This window comes from Phoca vitulina, unplaced genomic scaffold (genome assembly GCF_004348235.1).
Source record: "Phoca vitulina isolate PV1807 unplaced genomic scaffold, GSC_HSeal_1.0 scaffold13, whole genome shotgun sequence".
NCBI lineage: Eukaryota > Metazoa > Chordata > Mammalia > Carnivora > Phocidae > Phoca > Phoca vitulina.
This window is the reverse complement of record NW_022589716.1, coordinates 15,197,682-15,211,826: the sequence shown is the minus strand read 5'-3', so window position 1 is coordinate 15,211,826 and position 14,145 is coordinate 15,197,682. Positions and strand designations below refer to the sequence as shown.

General features: G+C 49.9%; 1 protein-coding gene across 3 annotated transcripts in view; it reads right to left on the bottom strand.

Moving 5' to 3' along the window:
- FLNB (filamin B) overlaps nucleotides 1-14,145 on the bottom strand; it is a 139,805-nt gene that overhangs the window by 17,028 nt on the left and 108,632 nt on the right. For 2 of the 3 annotated variants that reach the window (XM_032411594.1, XM_032411592.1), the window contains 10 exons: nucleotides 12,658-12,905; nucleotides 10,014-10,085; nucleotides 9,191-9,293; nucleotides 8,371-8,511; nucleotides 5,813-5,941; nucleotides 4,972-5,145; nucleotides 3,964-4,122; nucleotides 3,461-3,664; nucleotides 2,200-2,352; nucleotides 1,973-2,095 (listed from right to left, as the gene is read on the bottom strand). In XM_032411594.1, coding sequence (XP_032267485.1) covers nucleotides 1,973-2,095; nucleotides 2,200-2,352; nucleotides 3,461-3,664; nucleotides 3,964-4,122; nucleotides 4,972-5,145; nucleotides 5,813-5,941; nucleotides 8,371-8,511; nucleotides 9,191-9,293; nucleotides 10,014-10,085; nucleotides 12,658-12,905 — 1,506 coding nt within the window. The remainder of the gene's footprint in view (nucleotides 1-1,972; nucleotides 2,096-2,199; nucleotides 2,353-3,460; nucleotides 3,665-3,963; nucleotides 4,123-4,971; nucleotides 5,146-5,812; nucleotides 5,942-8,370; nucleotides 8,512-9,190; nucleotides 9,294-10,013; nucleotides 10,086-12,657; nucleotides 12,906-14,145) is intronic. The other variant, XM_032411593.1, reaches the window with a different exon arrangement.

The window sequence follows — 14,145 nt, the reverse complement described above, 5'->3', positions numbered from 1 at the left end:
CCAAGAAGGACCCATCAGAGCAAAGAGGAGCCAGGAGCTAGAGAGACTTTAGGGAAAGAGTAACTGACCTGCTAGTTCCTCAGGAAACAGACAACTTGCAAAATGAGGAAAGTAAAGCAGATGAAAACACAGTCCATGTCACTAGTGACCCGAGAAATGAAACTGAAAACTGGATTTTTCCATCGGATTGGTCAAAGTGAGAAGGAAACACAGTGCCCCGGGCTGGTGGGGAAATGGAGAAACGGGCACCGATCCTTTATCACCAGGGCGGTCTGCCGAGGTGGGGCAGCAACCACAGCAGCCACACCATCCCACCCTAGGGCGTCCATCCGACGTGCAGACGGCCTGAGCACATGGTGAGAAGGTTACGGAGCACCGGGCGCCGGAATCCGGGGATGGAAATGAGCGTACAAGGACTGAGACCATGCAGTGAAGGACAGTGCATCAGGACACGGAATGGAATCTGATGTAGTCATTAAAAACATGATGTGGAGGGGGCGCCTGTGTGGCTCACTTGGTTAAGCATCCGACTCTTGGTTCCGGCTCAAGTCATGATTTCAGGGTCGAGAGAGATCGAGCCCTACATCGGGCTCCGTGCTCAGTGTGGAGTCTGCTTGTCCCTCTCCCTCTGCTCCTCCCCCTGCTTGCTCTCTCTCTCTCAAATAAATAAATGGATAAAATCCTTAAAAAAATATGATGTGGAAGTATCATTTCTGATGTCAAAAGACATTATGTGAGATGTCAGAATACATTATGTGAGAAGTGCACAAGTGTGATCAGAAAGCGACCCCATGTGTTCATGAGGCTGGAGGCAATCAGGGTCCAGCTCTGTGCCTCACATGTGAACCACAACCTCCCTGGCTGACGGGAGATGAGGTGACACTTCCTTTCCCCAGTCTGGAACACCTGACACCTGAACTTTTCATGATCACAATGCATCATCTCTTTTTAATAAGTGATTCTGTCTGGACACTGCAGTAATGAGGCCTTTCCCACATTCTCACGTGACCAGCGGTGCATCCACATGGGAAGAAGCCGCCGAGGACTGCGGAGGAGGCCGGGTAAGTAGACACGGGGCACGTTGGGAAAGAGGGGAAAGTGGTGGCGGAGAAGCGCCCCCCTCTGCAGATCACAACCTGAGCATCATCTGAAGACTATTTCGATTTTCTGTCCCCATGGAATCTGTGCAACACAGCATGTGCCAGCTTCTGGGCACAGGACCCTCAAAACCTGCACTCACGGTGATGGCTATCTATCTATCTGGCTATCTATCTATCTATCTATATCTGACACACAGAGAGAGAGAGAGCATGAGCAGGGAAGGGGGGGAGCAGCAGAGGGAGAGGGAGAAGCAGGCTCCCTGCTGAGCACAGAGTCCTACATGGGGCTCTATCCCAGGACCCTGGGATCATGACCTGAGCCAAAGGCAGACGCTTAACAGACTGAGCCACCCAGGTGCCCCAAGGACAGCTCTTTACAGAAGGAACCTGGGCCACATTCAGACAGACTGAAGTGTCCATTTACACCATTCATGGCGAAAAGGCTGGATGTGGCCCACCCACCCAGTCTCCATTCTCATTATAGGGATGGAAGAGATGAATCGAATATTAGAAGGATGCCATTGGGCTGACACCTCTGAAATACTTCCAAATATTGGCATCGACAGGGCCAATTCTCTCACTGACATGACTCTATTCAACAGACAGTAAATTCAAATCTGAAAGCTTATCTGTCTTCCCCCCATGTGACACCATGAAACAATTTTCATCTGGAAGAAGAAAAAGGTCAGGTAAACAGTATTTTTTCTTGGATGGGGCTCTGTGAAAATAGTATGAAAAATATAAATAAATACATACATTACTTACTTACAAATCGTTACACCCATAGAGCACTTAGTATGTCTCCTAGGCCATACCCAGATATGGTTTCCAATGGTGCTCCCTGCCCTGACCCCTAAGCTCCTCATGCTCACCTGGGATTTTCAGATTCAGGTCACAGATGCTCCCGACAGTGGCCACAGACGGGGCCCGACTGGTACGGGTGATGCTCTCCTTAACTCTCCCCTCCCCGCTGATCTTCACGGTAAACGGGCTCCCTGCAAGAACCGAGAAGGCCCTCGTGAGCAGCCCAGAGGCTGAGGCACGGCACTCAGAGAAAACCCAACCATCACATGGGGAGGGCGGAGGGGGCCAGACGCACCAGGTACGTGCTCGTCAGCGAACTTGGTGGAGACAATGTAAACGCCAGGCACAGTGGGGAAGTAGGAGACCTTGCAAGTGCCATCTTCCAGGTCCTCTGTCTGGATGTCCACTTTGCTGGGACCTTCCACTGCCAAGGATATGCCACCATAACCTGCAATACAGAAGCCCAGGGCTGACGGCCCCACAACTCACTGGGTAGGGGGAACTCGACACATGCAGAAAGAACGGAAATTCAAACTGTTTTATTTCCAGACGGCAGGAAGACAGAAATGGCAGGTAGCCCCTACTGGAGAGCCCCAGGCAGAGGAGCAAGTGAAAGGCTCTGAGAAGTCCTGTAACGAAAAACCCTGCTGAGCGTGGCTCTGACCACAGAACTCTTCTCTCAAGGATATCTATTAATATCCCACGGAGCACCTGTCCTACAGAACCTGCTGGGGAAGACACTCTGGCCACATGCCTCCAAGAATGGCATGTATTAATCACCAGCTGCAGATCTGAGAAGGTCAATTTTTAAACAGCCCCCAGGTACCTCCAATGTCCAACCAGGGAGCCACTAAGGGAGCAGATCCAAAGGTTTAACAACCTGAAGAATCAACAGGGAGCACCAGCCCACCAGGACCAGAAGTTCTCTAGCCCTCTCCCCTGGGACTGGGACTTTGTCCAGAAGCCACCAGCATGGCTGTGACTCAAGAAGGCAGAAGACATCTAAAACTAATGATGTAATGTATGGGGATTAACATAACAATAAAAAAATTTAAAAAAAAAAAAAAGAAGGCAGAAGACAAAGATACGGCCCACGTGGCATAGTCTGAAGAGGCCAAATCCAATTCAGACCATTTTAAAGAGGAAACAGGAAGAGATTCCACATTTCCACGAAAGCACGGCTCAGCTGACATGATCTTGGCCAGATGGCCCAACCTCCTTTGCTTGGGATGAGCCCAGGAGGTCCTGGAAAGCAGCAGATGGTGGTGACAGTACACATCATGACAGAGAGATCTGTGACTTGTTTTTGGCTCTGGATTCAAATGCCAGGAGCAGACGGGCTATTTACTCCTGTTAGTCTCAGTTTCTTCATCTAGAAATGGAGATAATACCTACTTCACTGGGGGTTGTGGGGCCTAAATACTGATGCAGGTGCAAGGACCTCCAGCTTGAAGGATGCTCAGAGAGAAAGGGGAAGCGGTAGGACGAAAAGACAGCCGCCTGAGCCAAAAGAAGACCATTCCCTCGAGCCTTTCCCCAGGAGCATCTCCACATACCTGCATCCCTTGTGTCCACAATGAATTCAGACATCTCAAAAGTACGGCCCTCTGCCAGGCCACGGCCATAGACCTTGGCTCTGCGAGCGTCACCGATCTCCGACTGGACCACCATGATGGACACGGGGCTGTTGGCCACGTGGCTGCCGTTCTTCTTGATGCTGACCAGGTGTTCGCCCACCTCCCGGGGGATGAAGGAGATGCCTGCACCGGAGCACCGATTGGGGTTGGTAAGGTTGGGCGACAGGACGAAAGAGAGGAAGCGGGAGGGAGACACACTTGCAGGAACAGAAACAGGACTTCCTTCCTGACTCCCCAGCAGCCCAGAGTGTCCAAGAAGATGGTCAACATTGCGAGGCAGAAACACACTCGGACTCTTATCACGTGTGAGCCAGAAGGTTGATCACATCGTACTCGCGTGCGCTATCGGGTCCCCAAGGACAGGACTGGAGGAACGCCCATCTCCCCCCCCAGCCCCGGCCAGGAAGGCAGCCCGGGCTCACCGATGTGGTTGTTGGGAAGCCTCTTGAGGAGACAGGGCTCGTCGCGGCCGGACGGCGCCTTAATGCTGGCGGTCAGGGTGCTCAGGTCCGTCTCGCTGATGTCGAGCAGGAAGTCGGCGGCAGAGCCTAGCTTCACCTGAGAGCACCGTCTGCTGTCGTCTGGGAAACATCCCCCCCACCGTGCAGCTCCTGTTACGTGTGGTCTGCCTGGCTCTCGGAGCCCCCAGTCCACATGCCGTTTACAGAGGTGCACGCGAGAATGAATTACTCCGAGGTAAGTGAAAAAGCCCGCCTGGGACAGTGAACAGACCTAACCAACGCTGAGTGCTGGCTCATGTCTGGGAACTGGCAGGAGACTTGAGTCTTCTCAGACCACTTTTTAAAGGAGCCTTTGCCAGCGGGGGGCACGTGTCACCTGCCTGCCTTGGGCACCCCTCACGCTCCACACGGGACTGCTGACTGCTCCGCACACAGGTCTGAACACCTCGGGGACGAGGACCTCGCCTTTCGTATCTCCTTTATAACCCACTGACAGCGCGATATGAACACAGCGAGCACAACAGACACTGGGAGTGTGGGCTTTGAATCAGGTAACCTGGATCTGAGTCCCCGAATACCCACGTATGAATTTGGCTAAGGCACTATCTCACCCAGCGTCAGGTTTTCCATCCATGAAATGGAGATGAAATCTATCTAGTAGTGATGCTGAAGGGCATCTTTACGTCATTCATGTAATATCTAAATGCTTCTGAGGGCCTGCTATTGGCATGCTGCAGTCAGACTGGCACAAAACAAGGGCCCTCTGAATGGTACTGTTTGCTTTCCCTTGGATTACCAGCTATTGGAGGAACTGGGCCAGCCCATAGTTGACTTTGCACCCCAATTTCTCCCCAAGGAGTCTGCGTGAAACCTACACTTAGATGCCTAGCCTACTGCCGCTGGTTTAATGGGGAGAGAGGCTGTCGGGGCAGCCATACCTCCCCCCACAAACAAGCCAGGTAACCCTACCTGTGATCTTGGCTGTGAAGGGGCTACCAGGGATGTGCTTGTCGTTGTACTTGACCAGAATGCTGTAGTCGCCTGGCAGGGTGGGCAAATAGGTCACTGTGCACGTCCCATCTTTGTTGTCAATGCAGCTGATTTCAGCCTTGGAGGGTCCCTCGATAGCCAAGTCTAGGCCACCTGTGGATGGGAGGAAGGTGGGAGAGCCTTTAGAGAGAGAGTGTTTCCTTGGGGTGCCTGGGTGGCTCAGTCGTCAAGCGTCTGCCTTGGGCTCAGGTCATGATCTTAGGGTCCTGGGATCGAGCCCCACATCGGGCTCCCTACTCAGCAGGAAGCCTACTTCTCCCTCTCCCACTCCCCCTGCTTGTGTTCCCTCTCTCACTGTGTCTCTCTCTGTCAAATAAATAAATAAAATCTTTAAAAATAAATAAATAAATAAAATCTTTTAAAAAAGGACCACAAACTTAGAAGTCTCCATGGTGACAAGGGGCATAGGCATAGAGCTTTATCTGGAATTGGCAGTAACTCATGTAGTCTTCTAGATATATGTACACGTGCAAAAAAGAACAACAGCAAAAACATCATCTACCAAAAAACATGCTTAAGTTTCAGGCAAGTCACATAAAACATCTCATAGCATCGACCTGATTTCAATCAGAACACAAAGGAGTTCAAAAGTTCTGCTTTGGGTAGAGACAGAGCAGCTCTACAAAGAGATTTATGAGAAAAGAAAAGACAAATGCTACCATTTAGCAGTCTTATTTTTAAAAGCTGCCCTGGAACTGTGTCCACTCAACTCTCCAAACGGACGGCCCGAAGCGCAAAACCCACATAAACCACACGGTACCTTCTCCTGCATCCTCGGTGACGATGGTGAAGGTGGCCACTTTGTTGGCCACTCCGTACACCAGGCCTGGACCGTATGCAGAAACGCTCCCGCTGTTCGGGTAGTTCACATAGAACTGGAGCGGGCTTTCTGAGTTGGCAAAGAACACAAAATCGAGGGGGGATTCATTGAGGGGGGAATGCATCCCTTGGACACCTGGTGTCTTTAACATTCCCCTAACAGCAGGCAAGGGCAGTGTCTCCTATGCAGGGGCAGAAACTGAAAGGAGATTCCAGGAGAGCTGACCATGCTGGGATACCCAAGGGGTCTATTCGCGGTGCACAAGAAAAACAATCCCAAGGGTTGCTCCAGATTAGAAGGGGGCTCAAGCAGGATTGCGCAGCTTAACTTGACCAATAAGGGAGGAAACAGCTGACCATGTGGAGAAATGACTCACTACTGGACAGAACACAACTGGCGAGGTCTTTTAGGAAAGCCATTTGCTGCGCCTTTCAAAATGTAAAGCCTTCTGAAGGCCCCTAGTAATCTATCCCACAGTGGTCCTTTCTCCCCAGCCCTGTGCAAGGACTTCCATTTCCAGAGTGCTCAGATCCAAATTAGGAAAAGATTCCAGTGTCTCACAATAGGGGGCCAGTTAAATAAACATTGGTCTACTGGCAGGTCATTAAAAATAATGAGGGAGGGGGCGCCCAGGTGGCTCAGTCAAAGTGTTTGACTCTTGATTTCAGCTCAGGTCATGATCTCAGGGTCGGGAGATCGAGCCCTGTGTTCAGCTCCACGTTGAGTGTGGAGCCTGCTTGAGATTCTCTCTCTCCTTCTCCCCCTGCCCCTCCCCCCCTTGCTTGCAGGCACGCAGGCACATGCGCTCTCTCAAAAAAAAAAAAAAAATGAGGGAGATCTTTGCGTATTAACTTCAGAGATTATTCATAATGTTTCACATTAAAAAGAGAAAAAAACAAGTTGCTATATAATATTAATACCATTATCTCATTTCTCTGAAGAAAAAAAAACACAGAACAAAATTATATGCATGTCTTGTAGGCACAGAGAGAAACATCTGAGAAGACACACACCCCAGGAGTGGAAGTAAAAGAGAAAGAGGAGAAAGACGTTTTTTTTACTTTCTCTGTATCTGCATCTTTAGAATATTTAGATAAAAGCAAATAATATATTTTTGCTTTAAACAAATATTATGCACACATATATGCATAAACTACAGCAAACGTCAAACTGGGAGAGATATTTGCAACTTCTATCACAAAGGGCTAATCTCTCCAATATTTAATTTGCTCTCAGAAACTGATATGACAAAGGCCAATAACCCAATAGAAAAACCCGGCCAAGTGCTCAGTTCACAGAAAAAGAAATACAAATAGTCCTTAAACATACAGAAAGTTGCTCAATCTCATTCACAAGAGAAATACAAACAAACACTGAGATACTGTTTTTTGTTTTTGTTTTTTTTTTTTTAACTGTCTTGCGAAGATCCAAAAACTGTTAGAAAAGCAGGTGCTCATCTACCTTGCTGGTGGGCATGTGAACTAGGGGAGCCCCACTTTGGCAAGATCTATCAGTCGGCCACACGACCCTCCTTGAGAATGAAATCTCACAGCTCTACCTTTGGGAGTGTGACATGATGGATATAAAGGCTATTATTCACTGTAGCCTGACTAATGACAGCAAAACGTAGGGGAGACCCTCAATGTCCTCCAATGGGGGAAATGGTCAAATGTACCACGTTCACCCAAACAGTGCAACACCACGAACACGCTCTATCATTCGGACATGCACACCGTTAGACTGAAAAGGACGAGCTCAGAACGATGTGCAGCGTGTGCTAATATTAATGTAAGAATGGGAAAGGGCTTAAGAATCTGTATTTCCCATTTGTTTGTAGAGTCTTAAAAATATTCTGAAATCCAACATAAAAAGTTAACAGCAGTCAAGTTCATGGAGAGGTCAGGTGGGTGAAATGGGCAGAAGGAAGCCTTTCCCCATATCGTTTTTTAAACCATGTGGATATGTTGCCTACTCAATATATTAAATTAAAAAACAGAACTATTTGAACATTAAAAAAAAAAAAAAAACACGAATAACACTGTGCTGGTTGACAGACATGAAATCTGAGCTGAATTTTCTTGCCAAGGGCAGTGTGAACGTAAGGCGGCTTGTCCTCTCCTCCCACCCCAAAACCCCACACCACACAGGGCTCTGCAGGCCAGGCTGGAAAGTCCCTCAATGCGCCTCACATTTTTCTCCCAGTGCCCCCTTTGGCCATGCTCGGCATAGTGACAAAGACAAACAATCATGGACCTAAGGGCCTGAACTATGACCCAGGACGCTTAGCTGCATCATCCCTTCTGAAAAGTAGCTGGATCTGCTGGGGTCACAGGCTGTTTGGTTTCACAGGGACACCCACACTGCCTTTCTGATCCTGCCACTGAGAACAGTTTCCCACACAGCAGCTGACTGAACATCTGTGCAAACCTCCCAGATGTTCAGGCCCGAATCCTGCTGTCCTGTGGGGCGTGCTGCCCCGGGTGCGGAGCCTCACTCACCAGGGATGTGGCTGCCCATGTACTTGATGTGCATCTCATGCAGCCCGACCTCAGTGGGGGCGTATCTGACTGTGACCGTGCCGTCCTTGTTGTCCACAATCTCAGGTGTGGCTGTCTTCCCAGAAGGCATGTGGACCTCTCCTGTTGGAGCACAGGGAGACAGGGCGATGAGCGCCCCCAGGGACTTCCCTGGGAGAAGCTGAGTGCAAAGGCGCAGGTGGCCTTCAGATCCAAGGGCACTCACTGCTGCCTGAAGCATCCAAGACCCACAACAGGAAAACAGAGATATGTTTGCCTTTATTTTGTTCCCTTTTTCTTCCACAAAATGCAGCAGGCAACTCAAGTAAAAAGTTTTCTACTTTTGTACTGACAAGTGAGAAGCTCAAACTAGACTAGAAAAGACCATGAGCCAGCAGCATTAGCAGAGTGTCAGCTCAAAGAGATACGGGCATTAAAAGGAGGCTGGAGGAAAAAGGAACTCTTGTACAAGAGACTTCAGTGTGAATGTCACCTCTGGAAAGGTGCGAGAATAAGACAAGGCAGGAAAAAAGGAGGGACAGGAACCTGACAGTCAAGAGCTATCTAAATAGAGCAGTCCTTAACCTGGAGGGAATCCCCGGCCTTAACCTGGACAGAATGTAACACAAGTCATAAATGAACCACCCCCTTCAGAGACACACATATATACAGTGAACATTCTGCAATCTCAGGGGCTCATGGATGCCAGGGGTCGGGCACAGGTGCAACCACCTCCCAGGCCCCGTTCTAGAAAGCTGGGGCAATCCAGGGAGAACAAGGCAGCTTTCAAGAATGTGCTTACCGGTGATTTCCCCTTTCCTGACTGCAAACGGAATGACCAAGTCGAAAGGCTTGAACCCCAGGCCGTTCATGTCACTCACGGGGACATAGGCCTCTTCGGTCACCTAAAAACAGGAAGGAGTCATAACTGGGTAAAGCGGACAACGGTGTGGGCCGAAGAACAACAGAGGGCAGAGCAGCTGGGAATTCTGCAAGCTAGTGCCGCTGGGATCTGGGGATGTGGCTGCCATCCACGCAGGACGGCCTCTGTCTAACTGGCCCCAGGGCCGGCACAGAACCTGAAGGATTGAAGAAGTCACGCTGACCAATTGCTAACAATCACTAGGCACTTCGCTTGCAGAATTCCCAGAGGTGCTCATGGGAAAGTGGAAAAGTGAGAGAGAGCAATGTCTGTGAGTCCCAAGAGGCTCCACCTGGAAAGGTTTAGTTGCTTGTGGCCTGGAAAAGAAGGTGCGTTTTAAGTGGCAGAAAGTAGCAGCGGGTGGCTTTCCCCCCGAACAGAAACCAAGTGTGCAAGGGGCAGCTGAGAGTGTCAGCAGGAGGGCTGAGGACAGTCCGTGTTTCTCTGAACCGCGGGGACAAACGACACTGAGCGTGATCACAACATGACGGCTGGAGATTCGTGGAGCGCATACGATGACACGGGTGGCTCTCATTACAGAGGAAGCGGGGATCACTGTGACGGACTGATCAGTGGGGGGCAAACCAATGACCAGGACACCCAGGGGGCTTAAGCAATCCCCAGAAAGCAGGCTGTAGCTTTTCTGAAATGAAGGCTGAGTAAACACAGAAATGCCAAAAGGAAAAAAAAAAAAAAAGTGTACCCAGGGCCTGAATCCGGGGGAACATGCATTTACCGGTGCCTCCTCCACAGCCTCGACTTCCCCATCCGTGGCCTGGTCGGTGGCAAATGGAGATTAGTTGGGAATCACATGGAAGGGACGCTGCCACTTCAGTAGGTCCTACAACCTGAGGGCCGCTTCCTCCCCATCTGCTCCATCTCGTACAGCAGGGAGCCACTCACTCTTCCCCCTCTTGTGGAGAGCGAGTTGGCATCCTTCCTTCAAATGTCAAATCCACATGCCCTTTGAACCTGCAACCCCACTTCCAGGAAGCGGGCCTATAGAAATGCTAGCCAGAGTGTCTACAGCTAAGTGATACGTGCAGGGGATTTTACTCTGGCCGTTTGTGGTCATGAGAACTTGGAGGTGCCTAAAATGTCCATCTGCCTGGGAGTCCGTTAATTATGCAAACCTGTACGCTTGGAAAAGCTACCAAGTCTGATGAATGAATGGGGAAGGGTACCTATGACACACGGAGGGACCGAGACAAGTCGCAAAGCACTGGGTAGGACTCAATCCCATGCACAAAACTGATGAGTTTGTTGTGCCAACAGGGAAAAAGGAACGCCAGTCCCTTCTGCGGCACGGAACTGGGAAAGTGGTCTCCTGTTATTTGATGAGTGTCTCTGGTATTAATGTTTTAAAAGTCTTTATAAATTCATTTTCTTAAAAACCACGGACTTCATGTTCCTGATCTGATCAACCTGATAAGGGAGGGATCCCCCTCTTCTACCATAATCAACAAGAACTGGAAGGCCCTCCCCGCTTGGAGGAAGGCCAACATGCCTGCTTTACTCCTTTTTGTGTATTTTAGCATCTGCAGAAAGGGGGCTTCACATAGAAAGGCAGCTTTGTGAGCTTCACCCTTTGGAACAGCCCTATCCCCGCCTCCTAGGGCTCTCTCACAGTGGTGCTATGCAGGGACAAACTGGTTGGGAGGAAGATCTTTCAACGGCCACGCTATGGCCTTTGATCCAGGACTTCTCAATGGGGATGAGCAGATACACTGCTAGACCCGTGACTGAATGATCTATTAAGCTGTATCAGCCTGCTGGGGCTCCTTGAGACATGAGCTCTGGAGAATTGGGGCCACAAGTCTGTAGAGGGAGGCAAGGAATCCACATGCAGACAAAGTCCACCTATGTAAGACTGGAGAGAGCTTGGAACGGGAGAATAAAGACCCAAGCCAGGTACTATGGGTGACCACCCCCGCTTTCTGCCTTCAGTAGTGGTTAGGGTATCTGCACAATGTATCCTAGTAATCCAGGGCTGAGGGGACATTTATTCCCAGTGAGTCTGGTGGCACCCACTTCAGGTCCCTGACTCAGCAGCTAAAATGACCCTTGAATTTCCACACTGACTTTTCTCACTTGGCCGCGCCTAACCCATCCTCAGCTCGCTGCACCAGCAAGGCCATGACCTCTGCCCAGGAGCTGCTCTTCCATGCTGCCCTATTTCAATCAACCCGATAAAACCCGCTACAGACTAAAACAGATTTTTAAAACAAGGACCCGACTCGGTAAATAAGAACGACAGAAACTCTCTAGCTGCATTTCTTTCTGCCCTGAAGGAGAAAAACACTCCCAAATGAACAGTGTCAAAGTCGACAGGCGCTTACATCCTTGAGATAAAAAAGCGCCTCCAGATCTCTGGCAGAATGTTTACAGATAAACAAACATCTATGGAAAGGGAAAAAAAGCTACAACCGATGACAGACCGTTTAGAAGGGAGGCACCGCCTTCTGTTTGGGAGGGAGTCCCTTCTCTGTTGCTGCATAAAGTGCAAACATTAGAAGGGCTTCGCAGGCTGTGCATGGGCCTAGGTCACTGAGGCCTAAGGACTTTGTGGTCAAGCACAGCTGCTGCCCATGGCATCAAAGGACGCCGGGTAAGAGGCACTCGGTGGCTGTCCAGAGCAGGCACGCTGGGCTCCGTGACCTTGAGTCTGAGCCTTGTTCCTACACACCACCTGCAAAAGGGCCAACAATGCTTGGTTTTAAGGGTCAAATGAGGTTTCTAATCTTGTCCTGATTGAAGAACCTTCATAATCAGACGAGGGTCCAAGAGTCACTTGTTGAAAACTAAGGAGCCTCACCATTCTGGCCCATAGTGGTGTCCCTTTCTTCTAGGTGTTCCTATTCAAAAGACATGCCATTCCCTAGGCCTATGCAAAATCTGAATCTTTCCAAAACAAAACTGGAGGCACTTTGTGTCCTGGGATATGGGTCAAGTCCCCAGACATAACAGCATCAGGAACCTCTCTCCTACAGGCCGTGGAGATGAGGAAGGAGGAAGAGCTACAAGAATAAAAAACGTGTGTCTTACTTACACACATTTTTTGGTCCGAGTGTATCTTTCTGAACTGGGCTTTGGCCAGGACATTGCTTAAGACCCTTAGCCTGATGGATACTTCGATGGCCAGTAAGATTCCTTAAAAACACTAACAGCCAAGAGTCTCTGGATTTCTAGAGATTACTCTAGCACTCTACAAGGTCATGACTGCTTAAGAAAAAATTTTTAAAGGAAAAAAAAAAAAGTGGGAGGGGATGTTCTAGCCAGGATTTAACAGATGGCAGCTGTACGGTTTCTGTCATACCAGAGCGCTCTAGGGAAGGACTTTTCCTTACCATGACTGTGAAGGGGCTGTTGGGAATATCGACGCCGCCAAAGCGCACGTAGATGACATAGGTGCCTGGCTTGGCGGCCGTGTAGAAGATGTCGTAGGTGCCATCCTCATTCTCGATGACGTCGGCCTCAGCCTCAGTGCCGTCGGGGGTCAGAACCGTGCAGGTCACCTTCCCTTTCCCAGCAGTCTTGGCATCCACCACAAAGCCCACTTCCTCGCCGGTTTTCACGGTGGAGGCAATTCCAGGACCTGGAGAACAAGTTCAGGAGAAGAGAATGGAAGCTCCAGCCTCGGACAACCGCCCTGGGAGCCCCAGCACGAAGCACACGCTGGTGCGGTCTGCATCTGTCAACGCCAGACCTCCGACGAACGCCACACACATGGCGGTCCCAGAGATCCCCGGGGGAAAGTGCTGCTCCCGCGGGTGCTCCGTCCCTTACTTAGGAAACAAGCTCCGAGTGTCAACCACGTGTCGGACCCGGCTTGCCGGCATTCAAGGGTCTGACGATGATGGTCAACTTCCCTAAGCAAACACACAGTGGGCATTTCCTTGAGGGCCAGGTACACACAACAGTGAACCAAACACAGTCTCTGCTGTGGACATGTTCATAATCTAACAGGCAGGCCGGGCACCAAGAACAACAGCTCGATGTGCTGTGGGAACACTCAGGTACAGAGAAAATCATCAGCCGTGCTTCAGAGAAGTGTCTCGTAGAACAGCTCCATGAAGGAAGTTCTAGGAATTTGTATCCCAGCATTGCCACCTTGATGGAGGGCTTTTTGAGAAAAGGGGAATGGCTGAATTCTGAAGCACAGGTACGGTTGGCTAGGGGAGACTTACCACCTCTGTCCCTGAACCCTGACCAGTTTGTCTGACTGGGGGCACCCTTTACACAGGATCCACACATCAGGGAGTGCAGACAAGTGAACCAAAAGCACATTGGCAAAAAAAAAAAAAAAAGAGCAAAGTGTGTAGAAGCAATAGGGAGTGCTAAGAACATGCTGTTCAGAGTGGGAGTAGTAGAAGGAAGCCTGGGGCCAGCCTGTGGAAGGCCCTTCTGAAGGACAGACAGAGAACTGTGGCCTCCAGGAGCCCCCAGGCTGAGAGAGTATCCTGCTCAGCATTCTGCCCCAGCAAGAGAGGGAATAGGGCCTGGAGAGCAAGGAGTAAGTCCCTGCCTGGTATTATCATGCCTGCAGGTTAGTAAAGGCAATTTAATTGTTCCTGGCAGATAGCACAGACCTAGGAGGTGGTGGATCGGATTGGCCGGTGGTTCAAAATTTCTCAATGTTTGAGCCCCAAACTGCCAAGCTGAGCAATTTACAACTTGCTCTGAAAGCCAAAAGTTTTTCCTCCATTCAGAACAAGATATGAGAAATAGAACACATCCAGGGTGGACCTATGTTTAATTTAAAGAGAAACAAATCTGTTTCATTTCAGAGATGGGGATTCATGTTTTGGCATCTGCTAGAATAGCATCAGAATAAC